This window comes from Podarcis cretensis (assembly GCF_951804945.1).
Source record: "Podarcis cretensis genome assembly, chromosome: 6".
NCBI lineage: Eukaryota > Metazoa > Chordata > Lepidosauria > Squamata > Lacertidae > Podarcis > Podarcis cretensis.
The window spans coordinates 32,350,954-32,368,657 of record NC_137175.1 but is presented as its reverse complement, the minus strand read 5'-3'; the positions used below and the strand labels follow the sequence as shown (position 1 = coordinate 32,368,657).

Sequence of the window (17,704 nt, the reverse complement as noted above, 5' to 3'; positions counted from 1 at the left end):
ATTAAGGAGCACTCCTACATGATTTTGTAGGGCAGAGATGGGGAATCTGTGGTATTTCAGTTGTTTCTGGACTACAATTCCCATCATCTCTGACCACTAGCCATGTTGGCTGAGGTAGGTTGGGAGTTCAACAACATCTGGAGTACTACAGGTTCCCCATCAAAGTTGTAAAGGTAAAGGTAAAGGTGCCCCTGCCCGTACGGGCCAGTCTTGACAGACTCTGGGGTTGTGCGCCCATCTCACTTAAGAGGCCAGGGGCCAGCGCTGTCCGGAGACACTTCCGGGTCACGTGGCCAGCGTGACAAAGCTGCATCTGGCGAGCCAGAGCCGCACACGGAAACGCCGTTTACCTTCCCGCTGGTAAGCGGTCCCTATTTATCTACTTGCACCCGGAGGTGCTTTCGAACTGCTAGGTTGGCAGGCACTGGGACCGAGCAGCGGGAGTGCACCCTGCCGCAGGGATTCAAACCGCCGACCTTTCAATCGGCAAGTCCTAGGCGCTGAGGCTTTAACCCACAGCGCCACCTGCGTCAAAGTTTTAGGTGCATGCAATTCTCATTTAGGTTTCAAAGTGTCATCTTTTTTCCTTTAACTGAGATGGTCTATGGCAGAGCTTTCCAAACTGTGTCATGACATGTTAGTGTGTTAGCTGTGGTGTGGTGTGTCACATGAACACTCCCCACGCTCCTCCCAGGGTTGGAAAGGGGTTAGTCTAACCTCCGGTTTGCTAGTAAAACTGAATCACTGTGTCCATGCAGTACTTACTGAACCTATATTCTTTGCAGCCAGTGATTCAGGATTCATAAGCATGTATTTTAAGCTTGCAATGATGTAAATAGTAATTGAATCAATGTCTGTACAGTGGTACCTCGGGTTACATATGCTTCAGGTTACATACGCTTCAGGTTACAGACTCCGCTAACCCAGAAATAGTACCTTGGGTTAAGAACTTTGCTTCAGGATGAGAACAGAAATTGTGCTCTGGACCTCCGGAACGAATTAAGTACTTAATCTGAGGTACCACTGTATAGACATTTTGTTCACTGACAACTGAGTAACAGAGTTTTCTGGCATCACACAGAGAATACTTTAGTCTGGTCTGTTTGCAGAACATAAAATGCTCCCAAAGTACTTGCCCATACTATTAGTAGTACAGTGGTGTATAGCCACATCTTGTAGAAGTATAGGAACAGATAGAAGTTACCACCTTTGGGTACTGATTTAATCAACAAACCTGAGCTGAATTTTTGTCTACATAAATATGGACAACGCCTCCATGTTTGTTACACTCCTCAATCACATCATCCTTAATTTCTGTATCCCAGCCAGCATCTTCTTCACTGAAGAGTAAGACAATACACAAATTAATTAATTATTCTTCATATGTATACTGAAAATAGAGAAATAAAATAGATTTTACAAAAAGAGAGAGAGAGAGAGAGATTAACTTACGTTTGAGGATTAAACATATTGGAGAGCTGGAAGCACTGTGTTGCAAGTGGTTGTACAGAAGCAGCTGCAGCCAACACTGGAGAGGAAAGTGTAGAGTAAGTTTCTCCTTATTTTAAGAAGCACAAAATTCAGGGTGGGATACACCTAAAAGCCCTGTCAGCAGAAGCCCTGTGCGTAACAGACTTTCTTCATTTCTCCCCCCCCCCCCGCAATTGGCTGTGAGAGGCATGCCTGTGAGAGCTGATACACTTGCACAGGCAGAACGTTTGTAATATCACAATGCCAAATTCCACCCTCAGATTACAACTAAGACTTTAAAAGTATCAGGGCAAACTCTATTGAAAATTTATCATAATACGACGTTACAAAATAGAAAACCAAGGTTTACAAAATATGATTCTGTTGCAAGAATACAGTTCCTAATAAGCAGTCTTTCACATTCAAATTTTTAAAAACTGGAGTTCTAGTTCAAAGGCTTTAATATGGGCAAGGAGGTCAGGAGATATATTTTGCATTCAATTTGTTGAGCACTGTGCTAACAAGTAAACTGACTGCATTATGTCCCTGTCAAGAAGCACCAAGTAACTTGAACAGCGATCTGAATTCACGGGTTGTAATAAACTAAGTCCTACTTAGAGCAGAGGTGCCAAAGTTAATGAACCTAATTTTAACATGCCTTATTAACTTCAATAGGCCTACTCCCATCCCCGTTTCTGAGGACAAGATACTGTCTGAAACATATAGGGAGGAATTCAACATTGTGCTAAGCAGATTGCTCTGTTGGAATTTCTAATGCAATGATCTCTCTTTTTCTCCCCCTGTGCACTGTTTCCAGGGTGTTCCCTGCCCCTCAACCAGTTTAGGAGAAGGATAAGTTCTTGCAAAGGCTTCTATTGGCAGGGCTTGTTATTTGAATATTGCACATACATTTTGCTTTACTAAAGTCGTAAATAATGCCCGGGGTGTGTGTGTCAAAGGGGCTCCAATAAAACAACATGTGGCTCCTTTAACTAGGGAGACTGTCAACTGTTTATTTCTTCCTTCATCTTGCACCAGACAAATAAGTTTGCATAAATGTCCTTAGATCAAAAGAGCCTATGCTTTACAAAATTAAGATCCAACTCAGAAATGGCCCTGGAGCAAGTAGAGTACAACTGAGTGGACTGCCTGAGAACAATAAGACTACACCCAAAATCCCAATATTGTATGTATAGGTTTTTGAGTGTCAGCACGTCCACACCAGAATTGTTGAAAAATGAAATTCTTTTAGAAGAGGAACTGGAAAATAGAAATAAACCTTTTCTATCTGACCCAGTGCTTTATTATTTACTTTAACAAAAGACAACAGCTCAAATGTCATCTTCATACTGGATCCACTAATATCACCTTATCTTAACTAGGTGAGCATCCATTTCTCCTTGCTACCAAGTTCTGTAACCAAGTATGATAGGCTGAATGCAGTGGAAGTTTTCTCCTGTGTCCAAGGCTTGGACAGGGAAAGAAACAGGATAAATTCATGCTGTATCTTTTCTTATCCAAACTGTTGGGAACTGTCTAAAGCTTCTGAGAGTTCCTCTCGCAAGTAGTAAGGAGCACCTGTCCTTGCTCTCAGGCAGGTGGAATTGTAAATGCCTGTCTTTCTAGCAATACACAACTCTATTCAAAATCAGTCTCACCTTCACTCTGCTGTGAAAGTCGTGTCTGTAAATCTAAAGAAAAATATTGCAGAGAACATTTCAATATAATATTTGGAATGCAAATTTCTCTCTCACACCCCTTAATGCTCTGAAGAGTACCAACCATTCCTCTAAGAAAATTTGTCACTGTGTATTGCATAAGCTAGCAGACAAGAAGCAATAAAAGAAAGAGGTCATATGAAAATTTCACAAGCAATTCAAGACTGGTTATGCGAAATGTGTCCTGTATATCCTGCCTATTCTGGACACGATTATATGTACTCTCTCTGAAAGAACAGGTTCATAATTCAGGGGTTCTCTGTCACTTTAGGCTCAGGTAGACTCAGTGACTAGGAGTGCCTTTTACAGGTTATGGTTATCAACTATGGCTGTTCTTGGACAGGGATAGCCTAATCACTAGTAGCCTCAAAACTCACTACTACAATGTGCTCTATGTGGGGCTATAATTGGGCAGGGTATGTATGTATGTATAAATAAATTATTATTATTATTATTATCATCAGTCTAGAAGCTCCAGCAGGTGCTAAATCCTGTGGCTAGAATGCTAGTAGGGACAGATTATCATCAGCACATAAATCTGGCACTTCAAAGCTCACACTGGCTGTCCATGTTACTAGGCCAAGTTCAAGGTTCTTGTATAATTTACAAAGCTCTTAACATTCTGAGCCCAGGATACCTTATATCCCTGCTTGATCTCTGAAATCTTCAGAGTAATCTGTTTTAGTGGTCTCCCATGGCTCAGACACGCAGTTCATATCCCCCTGGAGCTGCACATTCAGTACTGTGGGCCTGATTCTGTAGAACTCCCTCACAACTGATATTATACAGGGCCCTCTGATAGTTGAACTTCAGGTGCCTGAAAACCTTTCTATTTCAGCAAGCATTTAAATACATTCTGTTTTTATGATTAATTTTATTTCCTGCATAAAATTTTATTCACTGTTACTTTTGTAATCTGTTTGTACCCCGCTTAGCAATTTCTGTGACTAAGTGGTATATAACTGAAATAAATTAAATAAAGTGATACAGAAAATTGCTGTGGTTGTGCAAATCAGCTAACATATCATAATCAACAGGTGAGTAAGTTATCTTCCTTAAGAATAACTTCCAGAATACAGTATTTAGAAAAAAAAAATTACCTGCTACAGCGCTAAATGCTAATGATCCACTCATCTGCAGAGCTTGCTGTGCAGCTGGAGGAATTTGCAAGCCAGTACCTGGAATAGAAAGCCATTAATCTATCTTGTGCTAGAGGCTCTACATTTAACTAGGATACTAAAATTATGAAAAATTGTTTTGTGCTACAAGTACAAACCAGAATGAGCCCAATCAAAGTTACTAGCTTTACAGTTATCCCTTCCCACTTCCACAAGGTTTGGGAAGACTTCTGCTGTGTTTAATTTCCAGACAGCACAGTTTAATAACAAACTCTGATTAGTTAAAGCCAGTGTCATTACCCATGGTTTAAAGTTTACTAACTTTGAAGCTTACAAGTTTATTTTAAACCTTGATTCTGATTAGCACCTCATGACAAGCTAGGATTCACAAAACTCTAAGAAAATGCAGCAGGCATTTATTTCCCAGCTGCACAGAAGGAGGAAAGAGAAATAGGAAGTGCAGCTTTAGGTTTGTTCACCTCATGCCCATAGTACTAAATCATGGTTTTAGCACTGTATGCAAACCAGCTTAAAGTCTTGGGAGTCAATGTAGCCAAACTAGAAGGTCTACAACATGGAGATGACTATGTCCCACTTAGCTAGAAAAACTTGGCAGTGAGCTTTCCTTTAGACTGAAATCATATAGTAGTATGCTAAAAAAATACGTTAGAAGAAAATACCATATGTACTATGCTTTTTACAAATGTACTTACCCTCAGCAAGTCTTGCCATCAACTGAAGACGGCCAGTTGTTCCCAAGTCAATTCCAGTCCTTTCCAGTTCATCACTGTCCAAAAACGAGCTAGCACTGGATGCATCTGTACGTTCAGTTACATGACCTACTTTCATTGGCCTGCCAGCTAGTTCAAACCCATTTAGTTGTTCCAAGGCCTTTTTAGCACACTCAGAGTCTGAAAACTAAACAAATTAATCTATGGTCATTTAAATTACAGTTGTTAGCAGACTTTTATTTCAGCATTGATTTATTTTTTTAAAAATGAAGCTATTAAGTTTCAGTCATCAAGCTAATACTAGAACCCTTCAAATAACTGGTTTAGTGTGACAGAAGCCACGATGTATTTGATTTTTTTGCTATAAAACCGATAGGTACAGACATTTACATGGGAGCCCAAACTAACTACCAGGCAATGGAAACCATGGCATACTTCCACCGGGTTTAAGGGGTTGTAGAGTTTGTCAACTTGATGTTTGCATTTAGTAATTTTATGTAACTTGAGAAGCTGCACACTTGTCTATGGACAATTTTGCCTTCATCCTTTCGTTTTCAATTTGCTTTTATCAACACAGCAACATACAGTCGTATCTTGGAAGTTGAACGAAATCCGTTCCGGAAGTCCGTTCAACTTCCAAAACGTTTGGAAACCAAAGCTGCAGAAGCCCCGTTGGGCATTCGGGTTTCAAAGAATATTTGCAAACCGGAATACTCACTTCCGGGTTTGCAGCATTTGGGAGCCAAAACATCCAAGTACCAAGGCATTCAGGATCCATGATATGACTGTACTCTACTGAATGCTATTATCTGGTAGTGAAGCAGCCATCATCATTTAGCACACTCCAACTTGAAGTCCAGTACAATAGCAGTGGTTGCTCATGTTTAATAAAAACTGGAATTATTCTACCATTGTGAACATGCCCAAAACTTGGGGCTTAGTACCTAACTTTCAGAATTATTCATGTTTATGACTTAAAATATTTTATCTTCAACTTCTTTCAGGGCACATTATAAAAGGTGTGGTACATATTGTAATTTTACACATGTAAACTAAAACTAAGTTAAGGATCACAAGTCTAAAAAAATCAGAACATCTTAAGGTCTAAGAATTTTTACTTGGAAACAATATATTCAATTGACATCAGTAGAACCTGTTTGCCACAATAAACTTTATAAACTTACAGTAATAAATCCATATCCTTTGGAACGTCCAGTTTCACTGTCCATCATCAGCTGAATGCTTTCAATCTGCAAAGACCAGTACTAATTAGTATATAAGACCTACTGTCATCAATTTTTATTTTATAGAGCAGGATGTAGAAGAAAACAAAGTCTGTTTGTCCAGGACCATAATGCAAATTGGAATATGCACAGAATGTTCTAATAGCTCCCCTGGACGTTTGAAATCCTCAAGATTTGGATCATGAAATCCTAAAGAATAGATGTGTCACACATAATACTAAATCATACTTTGGTGCTATGCCTAAGTGCTTCGTTCTCAGACCATCAACTGCAGTTACAACCAAACATTCCAATTGTGATATTGCCTGAAAACTAGGACTGTAAACTGGAGAGTGTGAGGAGGAAAGGGAGCACAAGATGTGATCCCATGGTGCAATACCATGGTTTGATGTTATCACAGTGTTGTTGAAAGCACAAACCAGAATAATATTGCAGTTAGACAGATGAAATATTATTTTAATTTTTACAATCTGCTATGAAAGCAGTCTACGCAACTTGGCATCCACTACTATAGAAGTGCAACTGTAAGTTACTCAATCAAGACTGGTCTTTAGGATCAAATGAATACATGAATTGTCATGCTGACTTCTTAAAGAAAACTTGAAAAACTCCAGCTGTGACAAAAGTTTGAGTTCCAAGTTGGATCGAGGGGGTGGAGGAGCCAGCTCAAAGCTCATTTCCCCCCTACCTGCTATATGCCTAAGTGCTCCGTTCTCAGACCATCAACTGCAGTTACAACCAAACATTCCAATTGTGATATTGCCTGAAAACTGGGACTGTAAACTGGAGAGTGTGAGGAGGAAAGGGAGCACAAGATGTGATCCCATGGTGCAATACCATGGTTTGATGTTATCACAGTGTTGTTGAAAGCACAAACCAGAATATTGCAGTTAGACAGATGAAATATTATTTTAATTTTTACAATCTGCTATGAAAGCAGTTTACGCAACTTGGCATCCACTACTATAGAAGTGCAACTGTAAGTTACTCAATCAAGACTGGTCTTTAGGATCAAATGAATACATGTAGTTTTTATTTCTACTTGAACTAACATTTTTTAAAATCAGAGAAAGGAAGTTAGCCAATTAAACCTTTCAGGAATTCATAATTCTGTCACTACTACTAGGTGCAGTTGTCCCCAATGAACTAAAAAACTTACCCGCCCAAAAGGTTCAAAGATTCCACGAAGCATATCTTCAGTTATATTGAAGTGTAATGATCCCACATACAGTCTCATGGGGCCTGCGCTTCCTTTTTGTAGGTTATTAGCCATTGCTGCTGCTCTGTTTTTCTCTGCCTAGAAAAGTTATCCCAAATAGAAACAATACACATTACTAAATAAAGTTTAACAGTTAACTGTCCTACATTTAACTGAGGAATGCTTCAGACTGTAATCAAAACTGGGTGGGTGTGGGTGTGGGTGTGGGAGGGAGAGGGAGAGGGAGAGGGAGAGGGAGAGGGAGAGGGAGAGGGAGAGGGAGAGAAGTACACTACAGAGTAGGTCAAGTTCAAAAATTGTATTCTTACATTAAGCAAAAAAACAAAGCATGCATATTAGCAGAAGCCCACCAACTCACTGTATGTTTAGTGCACTCAAAAATAAATACTAAAAAAAGGGGGGCTTCCAATTATTCAAGATTAGGAGTTTGCTGTCATCACCAGTATTTTTAGTGCCAAACAAGTTTTAACTAAGCATTCACCATCTTAAAAATGCAACTGTTGATAAATTAGAAGTGATTTCCACCTTTTGGTCTTCTATCAAGTACTGTTTATCGTAAGTAACTAGGCACAAGCGTAAAGAAATATACTACTATTATTATTAACAATAATATTCAAGTAGATGGCATTTAAATTTGCAAATAGGCATGCTAGTTTATTCTAATAAACTTTTTTATCTGCCATCTCTGTCTCTTAGCTGTTATCAATCATTGTTTGGTCAAACTACTTTTGAAAAATCCCCTAATCTTCAACAGCACTTTGAGGTATGGCACAGGTTGACAAACTCAAACAACTGAAGTAAAAAATATACTGGACATATTCAAGCGCCTTGTATAACCCTAAGTGACACTTCGGATCTATCCAGAGTTGAGAATGGAATGTAAGGACTCGATCACAAGTGACTCATAGAATTGTAGAGTCATCTATTCCACCCCTGCAATGCAAGAATAAAGTGCACATGAAGTAAGATTTACTGATCATAACGGAGCTAGAACAGAAATTAGTATCAACTTACTTGAGATGCTTGTACAATAATTGGTACCCCCAAAACTCGTTGTCCTGTTAATCCAATTGCCAAAGGTACTGAACTAACGTCAACAAATTCCACATAAGCAATTCCCTTGGAACGTCTGGAGTTTCTGTCTGAAATCATGCGTACATCACGGACCTAGAAAGATGGGAACAGTTAAAACTTGTTTTACCTATTTGAAAAGTTTAATCTGCATTTCCTACAGAGTGCCTTCAAATTAAAAATTATGTTTGAAACAAAATTGAATCATTTTCCAATCCTCTCATGCCTGCAGATAAACCTGTGAAAACATACAAGCAGTGCCATTTTTCAGTATTCAAGGAATGGTGCTTCAGTGCCCTAACAGGTACCCTACTGTCCCTCAAAGACTTTCAATTGTTCCTTCAAATAATTAGCCAAGTATTTTCCAAATTTTGCTACAATGTTACCATCTTATTTTGAAAGCAAGACACAAAACAGGGACATACTGAGGAAGCCAGCTTGCCTTCATTCCTGACACCCGCTCTGCACTGCGCTAGGGGTGTGTGTTAGAGCACCGGGGGGGGGCGAGGGGGACATGGTGCCCTGAGGGAGGGCTGGTGTCTATGTGTGTGGGGGGGGTGTTCCCGCAGGGTACTAACTTAGGGATGGGGCATGACTGGACTCGAAACGAAGACGCAGAAGGAGAAAGACTGAGGTGGAGGGAAAGAGTGAGATGCCGTGGGGGGGGGGGAGGCAGGGAAGGAGAATCGCAGATCAAGGAAGAAGCAACTCGAAGAGTTAACAGAGAAAGAGAGAGAGAGAGAGAGAGAGAGAGAGAGAGAGAGAGAGAAAGAGAAAGAGAAAGAGAAGCAGAAGCTGGCTTCTCAGATCTGTGCAAACTAATATAAAAATATAGTTTGACTTTTCTCACTTGCTTAGTTACTTGTTCATCTAGTAACTAATTGAATCTATCATGATGATATCCAAACATAACTACTGTATCTGTGAAATAAAGATCCCTTTATCACTCTCTCTATCTTAAACGACTTTGGAGGGTAGTAGATCACCGCCAGGTTTTGATACTTGTTGGTAGATTGCAACCTACTTGAGGTTGGACATGCCTGTTCTAGACAATCTGGTGTAGTAACAACTGTGAAACTTTCAGAGTCAAAAGTGTCAGCATCTTACACCATCAGAAAAGCAAGCAAATTATGGATGGATCCTGAGATTCTGTTTTTGCCAAATCCCCTCTCCCCACACCCCTGAAAGTCTACTCCAGAGGGGAAGAGAGGGAAATCAACAAAACTGCCTTTCCCCCTGACGTTAGATGGAGGCTGCACAGAATGGCACCTTAGGATCCAATCACATTTTTTTGCCAACCCGCACAAGTTACTTACTTTCTCCTGTTTCCAAAGTGTTGCAAAAATAATGGAACAGGACAATCCTACTGTAACTTGGTTTTGTGTATGTCAGACATGTCCAATCAGTCAACCGCAATCGACCAACAGATCACAGAAGTGATCCTAGTCGATCGTGCGATTAAATAAAGTGGGCAAGGAATGTCGCCGCCCCTTCCCCTGGCTCCTGCCGCAGCCGCAGGGAAGGCAAGCACAAGGAATGTTGCCCAGCTCAACCTTCCCACCAGCAGCAGGACCCAGCGCCAGGGGGAGGGACATTCCTTGCCTGTTCACTTGCTGACCAGCCCGGTTGCAGTGGCGGCCCCATAGGTCCCTCCACCACTGGGAAGGCAGGGTTGGGTGATATTCCTTGCGCTTGCTGCCCGACCTTCACTGCTGCAGCAGCGGCCCTGGGTCCCTCCACTGCCGCCGGGAAGGCCACGCCGGGCAGCAAGTGCAAGGAATGTCACCCAGCCTAGCCGTCACTGCTGCAGTGGTGGCCCTGGCACTGGGTCCCCCTGCCGCTGCAGGGAAGACCAGGATAAGTGGAAAGAACAAGGAATGTTGCCTGGTCCAGTCTTCCCGGATGTGGGGGTAAAAGGGGGGGGCAGGCACAATTGGGATGCACGTCAGCTATGCAGCTACCTTTGATGGGGGGGTGAGAAAGGGCTGCGGGGGGGGGGGAGAGCTGGATAAGTGGAGGGGGAGGGAGAAGAGCTGGCTGGGGGTGGGAAGAGAAGCCAGCTGGCTCCTCAGAGAGAGAACTTTTGCCTCCCTTTCCTTCCCACCCCCACTTAAACTCCCCCCTCCCGCATCCACTTAGCTACCTCCTTCCACACACGCACCCCACACATGTACCTCGTCCCTCCAAAGACAATGGGTAGATCACTGCCTGCATTTTAAACTGGGAATAGATCGCAGTCTCTTGTGAGTTGGTCGTGCCTGGTCTATGTTATTTTAGCTAGCAAGTCCTCATGTGGAAGCTTCTTTAGATTTAGGCTAAAAATTCAGCAGCTCAATCTTGCAAATCATCCCAAATACACCACTGTATCTTAAATGGAATTTAATATACAGAAAGTTTGAAAAAATTCTGCTCAGTTATTCTGCTTTAAAAATATTAGGATGACACCAGAAGAAATTTGAGTTATTGACGCCTCACCTTTCCTACAGTAGAGAAAAACTCTTCCAAATCTCTTGGCCTAATTCTTGCAGCAAGCTGCATACAGAATACTGTTCGAGCATCTCTCTCCTCTGGAGTTAGATTATCAATAGGTTCTCTGAAAATAATAGATAAACCATGGTCAGTAATTTTCAATTTTAAAAGATAATTTGAACAAATTTGTTCTGATATTCATTAAATCCATTTACACTCAGACACAGATGGAGGTTTAACATTCAAATAGCACATGCTTCAAGTAAGGCAGACAGGTACCCCTGTTTTTCAACTGCACCAGATATCTACAGTCCCCTTTAATGAGATGTGTCAATGTCTCAATATCTCAGAATTCATTATTTATAGTGCAAAAAAGGTACTGCCCTCAGAAAAGGGCTCTTTCCTGTGTAATGTATATTCCTACCCCAATATACAAGAATGCGTAACGCAGATGAAAAAGACAAAATAGGGTTGGGAGAAGGTGCTCGGGGTTAACAAAGGATGTTTTAGAGGTCTTGCACCCCGATTCTACAAGTATGCCTGGAAAAATCTGTTAATTTAATGGACATACTTCTAAGTACGTACACCTTACCTAATCCCAGCATTAGAAAGGAAATGCTTTTAACCTCAACGTACTTTAATAGTTGTGTATGTCTGAAATGAAAGAACGTATTCAGCCATTTTACAAATTTATGTCTTTCGATATTCTATCCATACAAAGGCAGTAATCAGTATAGCACTGGGCAGCAAGAGAAATGCAATGATGCATAGAAAAAATGAAGGCATATCACTGTATTTATCAAGCTTAAGCAGAATAGCACTTTTTACACACAAAAATGCATTATCATATACTTTGCAACTGAAAGGCAATATTACAAAATGTTTCAATCTCCCTCCAAACATTATTTACACCTTACCCTTGCAAAATGTCCACATTTTGCGGACTATGGCAAGAATGGGAGTAAGGTCTAAACCTAACAGCACTCTGTTCGCAAAGTGACCATGACTCCAGTTACAAGACTGCTAATCTATGCCTGACATTGTGATCACTCTTTAATTCAATCTATCCCCCTAATTTCAAAGCAAGTCCCCTATATGTGGATAGGCCAGACAAGCACACACAGGGACCGATATCTATACATGGGTGCCGCTAGCAAATTTTGGCAGGAGAGATGAATTAACAAGCTTAAGCTTACAGGAGCCCAAAGATAGTAGCTAGGATGAATGCAAGAAAACAGCCCAATGCTTGTTTTCTTTCAGCCTGGCCTGATGGGGAATGACCCTAATTGCCTGCCGCAAGTACTGAATTAAGCAGTGAAGGATGGCTTTTCAAAAAATGGAGGAGCAGGCAGCTGAGGCTAACATGACATTTGCCCATTGGGTCCATGAAACTGCGAGTTAAGAATAATCTCTGTAGGCCATAACTGCACCCCAAGCTCCTGCAGCTTAGCTGCCATTTGGGTCATCTTACCCAATGGTTCCATAGAGCCTAACTTAGGGAGACATTCCAGCGCCTCTACTCATACCAGATAGTTCCTTCCTTCAGCAGAGGTTGTTCCCACAGACCTGAGACACATCAATGTGGTATGGAGAACAGCTGAAAGGAGCACAATATCTCTTGCTGCTCCATCTGTGAAAAATTTACAATAATCTACTTATAGCTCGGGATACGGGTGGAGCTGTGGGTTAAACCACAGAGCCTAGGTCTTGCCGATCAGAAGGTTGGCGGTTCGAATCCCCATGACGGGGTGAGCTCCCATTGCTCAGTCCCTGCTCCTGTCAACCTAGCAGTTCGAAAGCACATTAAAATAGGTACCGCTCCGGCGGGAAGGTAAATGGCGTTTCCATGCGCTGCTCTGGTTCGCCAGAAGCAGCTTAGTCATGCTGGCCACATGACCCAGAAGCTGTACGCCAGCTCCCTCAGCCAATAAAGCGAGATGAGCGCCGCAACCCCAGAGTCGGCCACGACTGGACCTAATGGTCATGGGTCCCTTTACCTTTACTTATAGCTCATTAATGTCAAATGCATAAGTCACCTTCACACAGAGGTGTATCACAGATGCCTTTGAAAGGACGTTCCTATTAATGGCCAGAGAAAGCAAAAGGTCGTACTACCAGTAATAAAAGAACATCCAATTCTGTAGTGCTACCAACATCCACAACACTGCCACAATCCACAACACTGCCACAATCAATCAAAATAGGTGCATTCTATGCTATTCATGCCAAATTAAAATACTAACAATAACCTTGGCTTGCAGAGGCAGCACACTAAACATGCACAGAGAGCATGTTCTGGAAGCTGAAAGGTGAGAATGAGATTTGCACAGAAAGCAACTGAGACACCTCATATAATAGTCAACACTGCACAGTCAATTTAAATAGTAGTATTCAACTGCCTACCTCACAGGGCTCTTGTCTTTTCTAAATGGACTTTTGCTCCTGGATCGTCGTCTACTGTGGAAAAAAGGATACAACCAATTATGAAGGTATTAAATACATCAAAATAGATAATTAAATAGTCACCATAAAATAAGAGAAGGAAACCTTATTTTAATGTTGTGAGGCAAGCCAATCTTTCCTCTGATGGCACTGTTAAATTTTGGACCAGAACTAGATTAAAAAAAAAGACAATATATTACTAAGCAAGTTCATTATTGGCAGGAACAATCTTGAAAGAAACTAAATGCTAACTGGTGTTCACTTTACAAGTATATTTGAAAGCAAGTGGGATGCAGTAAGGCAGATATGTGAAGCATATCCAAAATTAACCTGAGATATCATTTTGACATTATGAGAAAGTCTGGGCTAGTTCTCAGATGATTTAGTGTGACATATATAAGAACAAGAAGGCGCGCAAGCAAAGTCTCAGGCTTGCATGGTCTGTCTTATCCTCCCCCTGTATGGCAAGGACTTTTAGTTTCATGGACTTGGCATTATGTATGAACCAAATATTGTTATTCCACCATTACAGTGATTACCCACTCTGATACTGCAAAAGAAAATTGTGTCACTGCTACAGTCATACTGTGATTTCAGATCCCACATGATACTGGAAGCAGATTTCTCTTAATTTGTCTGCTTAAAAGTATTTTGAAAAACCTAAGCCAAGGTACAGAAATGTATACATCTTAAAATTGAGGCTTATGCAGCTATATTAAAAACTTATACTTTTATTACATTTCCTGCTTATTCAGCAATGAAATATTAGAACTAAAATGACAATTTTGCGCAACATACTAGGGGCTTCTGTAACGGCCTCTGAATCGCCGTTCTCTACTTCTTGAACGGCTGCGTCTCCGTTCTTTACTTCTACTGCGCTTCCTCTCCCGACTTTTGCTCTTCTTCCTCTCACGATCACGGCTTCGTTTGCGCTCCTTACTTCTACTCCTCTTCCTGTCATGGCTACGACTTCTGCTCTTGCTCTTTTTTCTCCTGAACAGGACAAACAACACAAGTTTAGGTGTATTTTTTTCAAAAGCAGCAAATAATAAGATCCACTTAAAAGTTGAATTGGGGTAGGTAGGCAAGTTTAAAAAATCCCCATCAAGTAAGTTATGGCAACTGCAGCATGAATGCAAATTTTCTTTATAATGTACATTATTTTTTAAATAATGCAATCATTCTTTAATCAAATTACATAATTTTAATTCTCTCTAAACCAATTATACAATAGTTAAAAGCAATGCACTGGGTATGTACAAGCCTTCAAGGTGACAGCACACATTCACAAGCATACCCCCAACCAGGATAAACATACGGGTACCTCACTCTTTAAAATATCTACCTCCCTCCTAGGTGGAGGAATATTTTATCAAACAGAAGACACAAAAATGTTTAAACTGCAGATAACTATACCTACCAAGTTCCTTTGCAGAAATGTCAGGTTCATAGTTGATTCTGAACTGTTCATTTAATGAGACTCTCTTTCCACTCTACTGCCTGCTCACGCTAGATATGTTCCAAATGGAGAAGGTCCCATTGGAGCAAGTAGCTTGGATCCCAGGTGCCCTTCTGCTAGCGGAAAGCCTCTTCCACTCACAGAAGGGCTGTTTCCGACCTAGCGGAAGAGCATTGCATGAGAAAAGCAACCCCAAATCCAAAGAATTGCTTCTGTTTGCATAAGCTATTTTCAAGACATTATTACGGCCCACTAGTTTATCCTACAGCTTCCTTATTCACTATTTCTCTCATACTGTAGACACAGTATGCTATCTTGTGCTGCTGGCTTGTGAGAAATATTTTACCATCACTTGCAAGAAAATTCAAACAGCACTAATACCTTGTCTTCTTCCCCTCGTTTATCTGGATCCAAGTCAATGATTTAGCCCATTAAGAGTTATATATTCTAAACCATTTGCTGCTTATAACAGAAATGCAAAGTATTTTTAAGAGGGGAAAAACCTACAGAAGTAACATAGGGACCCAAAGACAGGTTCAAATGTAAGAACATATACATACTGCATTATCCCAAAAGACATAATTAGTCTATATTAGGGTTTCTCCATGCTTAAAAGCAGGGACAAATAATGTTTCCACTGTAAAGAGGCAGACATGTACCAAGAACTAAGGAACTGGTTGCCTCTAAGTACACGTCTCAGAACAGGAAGATATTTTTAGTAGCAGAACTGAGCTCACAATCCTTTCACATGAAAATTCATCCTTAATTCCCCTTAATTACTTTTTTCAGTAGCATAATATGGGGAGCCCTTTTGGTTTGCTGGTAAACAAACTGTTGCAGTTCTATTGCAAAAAATCCAGATGTACTCCCTCCTGTGCCTCTGCTTTAAAGGATTTAGAGCATAAGTGTTCACGAAACTCTATTTGTTGACCCTGGTTTATTAGAGTGGTGCATTTATTTTTTACTTAAGCTGTAATATCTTAACAAGAGTACTGAATTTCTTAAAAGTTGTTTAAGCTAACACCACCTGCCTATAATTTGCACTTTTCATTTCACATGGTTTATTGCATCCAGAGTATTCAACCTTGTCCAGGAGTAAGGTCACTAGCTAAACTGGACAACTGGAATTAATTCAAGAGTTAAGATCTCACTCAGATTCTATTCTAAACAAAGAGATTGAACGAATTCACAGTACTATTTGAATCAGTTATGTTTCTACCCCGTACATAGGAAGACAAGTAGGTTATGAATCAGATAGCTTCAGTGAGCAAAAACCAGGGCCTTGGTTTGTAATCACAAGGAGGACCATTTGTTTCTACTGTGATTTGTTAATTAAAATTCAAGAAATCCATAGGCTAAATAATCAACTCAAACCTAAGGAGTTTACCTAGCATGATATTAGTGAGATATTATGGATGGTATTCCTCTTTGCAGTCAGATATCCTCAAGAAACATCCTTATAGAAAGCAATTCTTCTTTGATTCCCAGATGACAAAAACTGTCAATACAGGAATAACCAGATGAAATATTGCCAATATCCCCCTTCCCAAGGAAAATGTATAGATTTGAGACCTAATACCTAGGTAAGGAATTATTGCAACATGTACATTTTCATTTACCTGGAACCTACAAGCCCAGTAACTTAAGGCTGCCTGCTAGTTATGATATGTGGTGTTTTTTTCTAGTTCGCCTTTTCTTTTAAGCTGTAAGACTCTTGTATCAGTTATGTACCAAACATGAATGTGGCAAGTAAAACATTTATGGGAACTACAAGAATTTTCCTACTGCAGGAATAAAAAGAAACTTTGAGAAGATACTGAAGTTCAAACTTGGACCTACAATTAATGTTCATATCATTATTATTAAATAACAAGTGTGACCAATTGTTTCTCCATTAAAATATAAAACATAGCATGTGAAATTTACCCAAGTTGAAAATTAGGGTTTCAACTCCTTTCTACCACAAGTCAAATAATTTAAATTTCTAATAAATCTGTCACATCAAGAATGCATAATGCATGCTTGCATATGCCATCAGGAGAAAGCTGCAGTTTACTCTCATAACAAAAGATTTCATCCCAGTACTGCCTACATACACTACAGGAATGAACTTCTGTAAAGAAAAGATAAGGGCTTTCTTAAATTGTCTTTCTTCCTTGTGGCAGCACATTGCGAACGCAACACACAGTTACAAGTTGCAGCTCAAGAACATGATTTTCATCCAACAAACAATTTTTTGGGTATATAGATAGGCTTATGGTTGCAGCAAATGTGCAAACCAACCCGCTTTTTATGTTGATGGCAATATCTCTACCTGTATCAAATGACCTGTTGGAACTTTGAGAGACTGGTATACTAGCAATAGCATTAAAAGTGGGCTGGTTTGTATGCAGCACTAAAATATAGCTTAGTGCTACATGGGATAAGAATGAAAAAAGCTTCAGGTTCACAGACTCCCGTTCTAGTTAACAGTGATTTAAAATAAGCCAGCTTCATAACCCATGGTTTGAAATTAGCTCGCTCCGAGAAGTCAGAAATTATGGAAAGTGAACCAAAACACTGAAGAAGAAGAAGAGTTTGGATTTGATATCCCGCCTTTCACTCCCCTTCAGGAGTCTCAAAGCGGCCAACATTCTCCTTTCCCTTCCTCCCCCACAACAAACACTCTGTGAGGTAAGTGGGGCTGAGAGACTTCAAAGAAGTGTGACTAGCCCAAGGTCACCCAGCAGCTGCATGTGGAGGAGTGGAGACTCGAACCCGGTT

General features: G+C 40.5%; 1 protein-coding gene and 1 long non-coding RNA gene across 6 annotated transcripts in view; one reads left to right on the top strand and one right to left on the bottom strand.

Moving 5' to 3' along the window:
* The window catches only part of RBM39 (RNA binding motif protein 39), a 34,530-nt gene that overhangs the window by 2,756 nt on the left and 14,070 nt on the right, over nt 1–17,704 (bottom strand). For 4 of the 5 annotated variants that reach the window (XM_079979471.1, XM_079979472.1, XM_079979473.1 and 1 more), the window contains 12 exons: nt 14,281–14,475; nt 13,588–13,653; nt 13,444–13,497; nt 11,047–11,164; nt 8,515–8,667; nt 7,441–7,578; nt 6,222–6,287; nt 5,020–5,224; nt 4,289–4,366; nt 3,129–3,161; nt 1,453–1,528; nt 1,235–1,340 (listed from right to left, as the gene is read on the bottom strand). In XM_079979471.1, the coding sequence (XP_079835597.1) occupies nt 1,235–1,340; nt 1,453–1,528; nt 3,129–3,161; nt 4,289–4,366; nt 5,020–5,224; nt 6,222–6,287; nt 7,441–7,578; nt 8,515–8,667; nt 11,047–11,164; nt 13,444–13,497; nt 13,588–13,653; nt 14,281–14,475 (1,288 nt within the window). Of the gene's footprint in view, nt 1–1,234; nt 1,341–1,452; nt 1,529–3,128; nt 3,162–4,288; nt 4,367–5,019; nt 5,225–6,221; nt 6,288–7,440; nt 7,579–8,514; nt 8,668–11,046; nt 11,165–11,632; nt 11,657–13,443; nt 13,498–13,587; nt 13,654–14,280; nt 14,476–17,704 lie in introns of those variants that run through there. The other variant, XM_079979475.1, reaches the window with a different exon arrangement.
* On the top strand, nt 1,535–3,122 carry LOC307218058. The gene is made up of 3 exons (XR_013839719.1): nt 1,535–1,881; nt 1,920–2,231; nt 2,471–3,122. It is a non-coding gene; the product is annotated as an uncharacterized lncRNA (long non-coding RNA).